The following is an 8,694-nucleotide window of genomic DNA, read 5'->3' on the forward strand; positions in this document are numbered from 1 at the left end:
TGATGAAAAATAGGCAATGCAGTGAAAGAATCTGGATTCATATTTGATCAGCACTGCTCAGTTTGACTGCACCTCACGAGCCGTGATTGAGATGATTAACAGCTGTGTGAGAGACTCCCCTGCTCTGATTGGTTGTTTTCATTAACGACCAGTAAAACTATTAGAAATGCTACAAGGCAATTGAATTTAGAGCTGTGTGAATATAGTGACAATTTCAGTCATTTTTTAAAATACCAATTGCATGTATGATTCACTGCCACACACATGATTTCACATTTTAAAGAGATAAAAAGATATAATATGTAACATATTCGAAGAACATTTTGAGGACTAAGAGACTAACTGATTCATGGTTAAAATAATTGGAATTGGAATTGGAAAAATAAATCCTTAACCTTAACCCATTCATTTTCACCTTAATTCCTAAAGATTCATATGAAACAATGCAAGAAAATTATAAAGTTTCACCTGAAACCAGACATGAAATACAAAACCAAAGGGAACCAGGAAACCAATAAATTACAGCACTTGAAAGACAGCTCTGTAACTAACCCTGCATCCACACCCACACTTTACTTTGTAAACAGGTCCTTTTCTCAGTGGACATTTGAACTTCTCATTGACGGAAAAACACAGGTGTTACTCATATCATTAACAATGGTTCTGTTCTATTCAGGTGTCTCAGTAAGGCCAGATCTACACAGGTACAGATATATTTGCAAAGTGATATTTTCCTCTACATTTTGGCCTCTCGTCCACATGCAAACACATTTTTAGGTAACTAAAATGGAGATATTTTACCTTCCGGGGTGCCCACTAGCTCACCTGGTAGAGTGGGCGCCCCATGTACACAGGTTATGTCCTTGCTGCAGTGGCGGCAGGCTCAATTCTAATCTCAGCTCTTTGCTGCATGTCATCGCCTCTCTCTCACTCTTTCACACTTAAGCTGTCTTATCAAAATTAAGGCCAAAAGCCCCCCCAAAATAATCTTGACAAAAAGAAGGAAAAAAAAACTTTTAAGTTGCAGACTTTTTCATAACCTCAGTTACAGTGTATCTGAGTGGATGTGTAAAATGGAGCATCGAGGACATAATGACTTAATGTCATCAATTTTGTGCATGTCCACTGTTGCTTTGTGCAATAAGCATACACCAGAAACAACAACAACCGCGGGCTGCTGATTTGGTAATGTTTTGTAAGCACTGCTTGGGCCAATGACTACTTTACGCTTAAGTATTGCTGCAACACTTAACCACTAATGTTTTTTGTTCCGCTTGAGCGTCCGTAGTTTAAAGCCAAGAAATGACCATTTTGGATAAGGCCCAGTCAAACCAGACACTTGTCATTATTCTTCAACAGAACATGAATCATCGGTATTGATATCTTCAGTCGTTGTTTTGAAAAAGTTTACATTAGCCAGAAAACCTATTACCTTTATGACAAGGGTAGACTTTGAGAGAGCTAACACTGGCTAACGTTCTGAGTTGTTTTTTGCATTCTCGTTTGAACAGAAATATTTTGTAAAACAAATGTCGTGGAGAGAGCTAATTTTTTTAAACATAGGAAAAATATCAATTTTCAAAAATACCTGTATCCATGTTGACAGCGATGACAGCACACATAATACCAGGACCCTAAAACTGAAGCAGCTAAATGGAATTCAGCCATCACTGATTTTGTTATTTACACCTGTGATTCTCTCACTTAATGTGTCCTTTGTGAAAAAGGCCAATTGAAAACACTATTAGAAACATGACTAGAAAAAAACTAAAAGTGTGCGTAAGTCATTAACAATTCATTGTATAACATCCCTGCAGTTTTTCTTTGAGGTGCAGCTTCATTAAAAAGATGCGGTTTAATCCCTGAGGGAGAGCAGGTCTGAACCAGCAGCAGTCCTCACCACACTGTCTCTCTTCAGCGCATACTGATACAGACACTCCTGGTTTTGCCACACCAATAACATCAATCCAGTGCTAAACCAGCCGTCAGATAGGTCGGGGCGGAGACTCCCAGTACTGTTGAAATCTCGCGACACCTCTCTTGATCTGCTCGTAGCTCACAAACATCACAATGTTCCAGGAACCCAGACGAAGAAACGAGGGAATGAATCTATAAAAAGAGTCAAGAAAAATGTCATTTTCCTTTACTTTGCTAAACCTCTGTGTTAGTGATTCTGACATGCTCGTTTTTGATAGCTACTCCACATACCCCTTGTAGAAAGCTGTGGGTCCCTCTTTCATCAGCATGGTTAAGGCACAGTTAATAGCGCCGCTGTACTTCCCAGGAGGTGAATTCATGTAGCGTGTTTTCACCACATCCACCGGAGACGCTACAATGGTGGTGCAGAAACCTGCTGCAAAGCCTGCTGCAAAGTGACACGGCATGTTGTCTGTTGGGATGAGAAAATATTTGCTTTAGTATTTAAAAAAAAAAACCCGACATAACATAGAAAAAAAACCTTTTATCTACTTCCTTTGGCTTAGGCAAAGAAAGTATGTGGTTTAGTTTAGAAAAAAACAGAAATGTTTTGGCTCTGTTTCAAACATTATATAACATCACTTGACATACCTCACATGCAAAGTCAACATGCAACAACACTGTTGTTAAAACGAACTTTTGCCTTTTGGTTTCAACCGGTATTTTACCAACACTGGATTTTTAGTTGGGAGCTGTGAGACCGGCTTGTAAATTTTGAAGACTTTAAGTAAAGAGTTAGTACTTACCTGTCATCAGGTTGTACTTCAGGATGAGCTCTTTGATGATGTCATAGGTCACCAGCTCGGAGCAGTTTACGATGGCATTGCGAGCTATGTTTGGCAGACAACCTGAAAAGACAGTTTGACAGTTTATACAACAAAAGGATAAAAAAAAAAAAAACAGTGCAGCAAAATCAGATTTTTTTTAATATGCATTCTTCTTTCTTGTCAAAACCTGGTTTCTACATTACCCATAACACAACTCTGACTTCCTACATTTTTAAGAGAGTTGTGTAAATAGCCCCTAATGTAATCTCAAACTGTTAGTCTCAAACAGAGATGAGGAGCAGGTTAACGAGGTCAGGTAAACTTACTTCCTAACAACATCGCCTTGGTTTTATTTCATTTTCAACTTGTAGTCGTCAGCACTAACCTACTGAAAACATAGATGTGTTAAATCGGTGGATATCCCCTTTAAAAAGGTTAATGTTGTGGATAAAAATGTAATAAATATATGTCAAGTCACAGTTCTGTAAAAATCACTTCATTTTTGCTTACTATTTTGAGATAATTACTAATGTAATCTGACGAAATAGTTCATTGAAAACCAACAATGTCAGCATTGATTTTAGGTTAATTTTACCAAATTTAAAAGTGACTGTACTCATACTGTGCCTGCATTATCTGCTATTTGGATTTTTTCCGCTGAGATTGTGTTGTATATTCTTGACTTGTACATGTTTGACTACATTGTGTGCCTTTTATTTTAATGTCGTTTGTCTTAAATTATTATTTTAGGATGCCTTCTGACATCTGGCAAGGGACTACCGATGAAAATTACCTCCACAGCAAACTCGGGTGCATTTGCGTTTGTTTGAATGTGGATTAATGTACATGATCCCTTTTTAAATAAATAAATAACAAATTACTGACATTGCAACAGTAACATTTATTGTATTGTAAAATAACAAATGTCCCAATTTTAATTTACCCTTCCAAAGACCTCTAACACCTTCCTCCCTGGCGATGGTCCTGTAGGCATCAATCGTGCTGTTGTATCTCTTCACAGAGCCACTGTCAGGCAGCCGGGCCTGAGCCTGGAACCTGATTTTCACCACATCGGTGGGCTGAGCAAAGGAAACGGCCATCGCGCCTGTGGTGCTGCCTGCCAGCAGCCGAGCACCAAGTCCTGCATCTGTGGTGAATGCAAATACACTTGTTTTCCTCTGATGCAACGAGCATGTTAAAACAGTCCTTAGAGATTGAACAGGGTGCAGTTTCCATAATGATGATGTTAAACTGTAGACACAAAGGTAAAAGTTTGGCTGTGAAGTTCCCTGTTCAAAATACCTGTTAGGCTTTTACTGTGCCTGTCAATAAAATATTCTAACAACATGTTACATTTGAGATTTTTTCCCCTCAATTCTGAAGCTTCATTTGAAGCTTTTGCATTATTAACTCAAAGAAGTAAGACTGCTGCAGGAGAGAAGCATATTATTTACTTTGAGGACGCACTGCAGAGCAAACTACTCTGCTTGTTAGACTTCTAACTGGTTTAAGTGGTTGTCTGCAGACGTGCACTGAGATGAAAATGGGACCTTGTCTGCAGAAGTCTTTCTAGCTAAAAATGTCTAGTTACACAGATAGATATGGAACAGGTACAGCCTCGGGCATGAACATGAATCTGTTCCCTGAAAGAGGAATCTGACCTGTGTCCTACATCCTGGAACTGGTTTTCTGCAAAACCTTTGGAGCGCACCTTGTGACTTTGTGGAATACAGTCGTTTCCCCACATTATTAATTTTTCGGTCATGCATATTTTATTTTATTTTTTTACAAATATCACCATAAAAACAAGCTGAGAGAATGTGAATCGTTGTATGTACAGTGTCAGTAATTTTCCCTGACATTTGGGGGCAGTGTTTGAACAGTCTCATTTTCTTCTGTAAACTCTGTATAATTTGGTCAAACTGCTTGTTGTTGGAGCAAGCAACAGACATGTTTCTATGTTATGAACATATGTATCTTAATGCAAATTGATTTTACTTTTTTTTTGAGATGACAGTCTGGCTTGCAACATTTGCATTTCAGCATCTTAAAAAGTTGAAAATCTGACAATACCTGAAATATGAGCTATCATTTAGTTACAAAGGCCTGCAGGTAAATATAAGTGATGATTAGAGCTGCAGCAAATAGTTGATTAATTGATGAGTCAATTGACTAAAAATTCATTGGCTATTTGATAATCAATTAATTATTTGAAAGAGCAGTGTGTAAGATTTTGAAGGATTTTGTTGCATCCAGGAGTGAGGATTGCAAACATAAAACATCCATAAACTTTGGCTAGTGAAGATTCTTTCAGTGTTTATTGTTTTGTAGTGGGAGCCGAATCATCTGCAGTGGTCTCTTCCTCTCCAAAAAAACACAAACAAACAACAAAGAAAAGTACCAGGGGTTTTAACTGCTAAAAACACAAAATAAATAAGTTTCATGTTTTAAAAAAAAGAAAGAAAAAAGTCAGTGTTTTTCCAATAGTCTAATCGTCAAAGGGCTGTTAACTACAGTGACCACCAGAAAAACGCAAAAACACGAATGGCCCGATCTAGAGCCAGTGTTTAAAACCAACCATTCCTGTTTTCAGGTGATTAAAGAAAATATAATTATTTTATTTCATTTCTGCCAATATATCCCCCTAAATTATACACACTGGACATTTAAGTCATTTTTTCAAGCAAAAATGCCAAAACATGTGATTATATTATTATAGACATATATTATTTTTATATATATTATTATTATATGTAATATAATAATTATATATTTCTCAAATATTATTGCTTTAATTCATTATCTTACATTCTGTAAACTGAATATATATTTGGGTTAAAAATGATCATGAATTGCAGCCCTATAGCCCCTCTGAATGAATGTGGTCAATGACTTGAACAACATCCCAACTTTGTCTGCTGTAATAGAATTTGCAAAACTACAATTTAACTTTATGCTCAGAAGGGAAAGATTTAATTTGCTCTGTTGAACCATTCTTATACATACTGTCTGACCCTCTGGTGTAGAACTGCTTCATGGTGTCGTACAGGCCGATGCGGACTGAGGCGAAGCCCATCTGTCTCTGCAGCCCGGCCACCAGCCCACTGTACAGACTCCTCGGGCCCTCAGTCTTCACCATGGTGAAGATGGTACCGAACACACCTCTGTATCTGATCTTCTGGCCTTCCATTGGCTTGTTTTCACCTTGAATCTAAAAATGCAAAACAACCAAATGTCAAGCAGAAGTCCCCCACTGCTGCAAGTAACAAAAATGTGCCTTTAGGGTCGCTCTAATGACTACATCAGTCTCTTGTGAAGCTTACATGCCAGTCATAAGGTTTTTTTTCCACTTGTTATGAGTGTTCTGTCATTGGTTTGACATGCAGCAGCATGCAACAAGATTTCCCTCCTGTTCAGTGCCTGCTGAACTCTCTGTGACAGCTACAAGTCCTGCATTCATGCCGAATGACCCATTTAAGAAAATTGTTTATAACTATAATATATTTACGGTTTTATTTGTGTACATCATTTAGAAGTTGCAGCTAGTAAAGCTCAGTGTGATGGATTTATAGACTGCTTGGGAGCTTGAAACTTGATTTGTTATTGTAGCTAAGTAAGTAATTTATTATTTGTATTAATAATCTGAATCTTAAAGGTAAAGATAGGTTTTAGGTAAATTTTGTGGAGTTAAATGCATATTTGCATCCAAAATGAAGCAGAGTAGAAGTTAAAAAGTTCGTTCCATTAAAGCACAAGCACCTCTGGAGACTGGGGGCAATTGTGACATTTTGGGGGTTTTGATGTTATTACTTAAAAACCTCCTCAGAAATCTGGATTCAGTGTTTATCTAAGTAACTTGTATGTGCGTTATGTATATGTTTATTGTGTTCTACTTGTTAACAGTATATATATAATATACATATATGGTTAAAAATACAACTATCAATTAAAAGTTAATTTCAGTTGATCAAAACAGCATTATTAACCATATCAAGTATGAGACATCTGTTTGTCCTTTCGCAAACATTAGTAATATGTAGTTACCTTACATTGCCTTACCACAGAGCATACGCAGAGTTTAATGGTTCTGTCTCATTTCTGATCATCACCTTGCGCATGTCATGCTGAACACAGCTTTAAGCCTGGTTGTGGTGGGGGCCTTAACCCTTTGAAACCTGAAACAAATTGGTTTAATTTCTTTTAAAATTGTGAAGAAGACAATGAGCAATGAATAAATAAATGTCCCCCAAAAATTGAAATGATCTGAAAATTAATTAACAAAATAAGAAGGTATTATTATAATTAAACATTTCCCTAGCTGTTTTTCTTTTTTCCCCTAGACATTTTTTTTCGGTTTTTGGTGGACTTTTTTTCCCTAGCTTTTTTCCTAGTTTCCCTAGCTTTTTAAAAATAATTTTCTAAATCTACTAATGTCTTGCAATTTGTGAAACATGCTTTACATACGTGCTCATTGCCTCTTTCACATTTTTGAAAGAAATCAAACCAATTTGCGCAGGGTTCAAAGGTATGAATACCTATGAAAGGCGTCTAAAAGCAGCACAAGGAGAGTGACGGTTTCAAAGGGTTACAACATGTACTCGTAATGTAGTTCGTTTATACTCAAATGTTAGCTTTTTAGGTCTGACGATTGCATTCAGGCTTCAAAAATCTTAAAATTGGTGTTCATCTGTGAAGATACAAAACACGTATCATAAACATTTGTTTGCCACAGAGTTTACTTTCTGCTGCAATCCTAAACGTCTCTAACGTCATCCCCGGGGCACTCTATCGCCTGCTGTTTCAATTGTCCCCGCTCTCCACTATTTAAGTACAGTACTTGAGTAAATACACTCAGTTACATTCACAAATCGGAAATTAAATTTACAGAAAATATAGCCCTTATTAAGCAGATAACATGTGCAGACATGTATTTATTTTTTTAATACCGCCTTCAGGTGTTTTAGATGGCCATGACAAAGACCTTGGGATGATTATTTGGGGCTTTAATATTGTCAGTATTTCACCACTGTCTCTGTGAACAGGTGATGGTGCTCACCTGCAGTCTGACTTTGGCTGTGTCCAGGGGGAAAGTGACCAGGTCGGCCACACAGCCAGCTGTTCCCGCTGAAAAGATCTTGACAAGGGCTGATGGGGCCAGATCAGCAGCTCCTCCACCCACCATGATTAATGATTGAAACACAAAGTTATAAACAAAATAAAGTGAGCGCAGACAGCAGCTTCTGTCCGCATTTAGGACTTATATCCTACAATTTAAGTATTTGAACAAGTGAATCCTCTGTCCCTGCATGACAGATCGAGGTGGGTTGCAGCCGACGTCAAGATTCAGATAATGACGTTAGTTTGTCCTATGAAAGCGAAGTCCTCCTGTTGCGCCATGAGCCCCAAAACAAGCCCCAAACTCTGGTGTACGTTTTAAAAGCTATAACAGCCCATCTCCGCAAATACCCGCAAAGCAACGCAAATACAAGACCGCAATATCAGCGCACTGGCTGACAGACTGAACCCGCAGGATCCTCTGAGTGCAGCCCTCTCTGCTCCAGTTGCTGACTTTTAAAGAAGCTGCTGCACCGCCCTGCGACAAAACCAGACACGCCTCATGCAAACACGTCGCTCCACGCCTATTTAGAGCCAAAGAGGTGAAAACATGGGTAGAAAGCAACAAACAAACAACTTAAGACATGGTCAAAAAATTGCATGGAATTAGTGAAAAGATAACAAGAAAGTTACATGAAAAAAAGCAAAAAAAAAAAGAAAAAAAGAGTAAAAAACAAAAAAATAATAATTAATTTTTGTAATGTGTGCTAATAATAATAATTATAAAAAGAGTAAGTTAGTTATAAATATAGTTTTTCTGGACATTTTCCCTATGTATTTTTTGTATTTTCCCCCTTTTTAAACCAACTTTCAGGTCATTTTTTGTCACCTTTCT

The 8,694-nt window shown here is 37.5% G+C and overlaps 1 protein-coding gene across 2 annotated transcripts; it reads right to left on the minus strand.

Moving 5' to 3' along the window:
• Positions 1 to 268: 268 nt before the first annotated feature.
• Positions 269 to 8,313, minus strand: LOC121943535 (mitochondrial uncoupling protein 2-like). 2 transcript variants are annotated; one of them, XM_042487075.1, is made up of 7 exons: positions 7,801 to 7,884; positions 6,804 to 6,919; positions 5,751 to 5,955; positions 3,688 to 3,891; positions 2,724 to 2,825; positions 2,209 to 2,389; positions 269 to 2,109 (listed from the first exon to the last, which is right to left on the minus strand). In XM_042487075.1, exons 3-7 carry the CDS (start codon positions 5,932 to 5,934, stop codon positions 1,986 to 1,988), a joined length of 795 nt encoding a protein of 264 aa, XP_042343009.1. In that variant the 5' UTR covers positions 5,935 to 5,955; positions 6,804 to 6,919; positions 7,801 to 7,884; the 3' UTR covers positions 269 to 1,985. The 2 variants fall into 2 exon arrangements, with proteins under 2 accessions (XP_042343009.1, XP_042343008.1); XM_042487074.1 differs by lacking the exon at positions 6,804 to 6,919 and having other exon boundaries at positions 7,801 to 8,313.
• Positions 8,314 to 8,694: the final 381 nt, after the last annotated feature.

This window comes from Plectropomus leopardus, chromosome 5 (assembly GCF_008729295.1).
Source record: "Plectropomus leopardus isolate mb chromosome 5, YSFRI_Pleo_2.0, whole genome shotgun sequence".
Classification (NCBI taxonomy): domain Eukaryota; kingdom Metazoa; phylum Chordata; class Actinopteri; order Perciformes; family Serranidae; genus Plectropomus; species Plectropomus leopardus.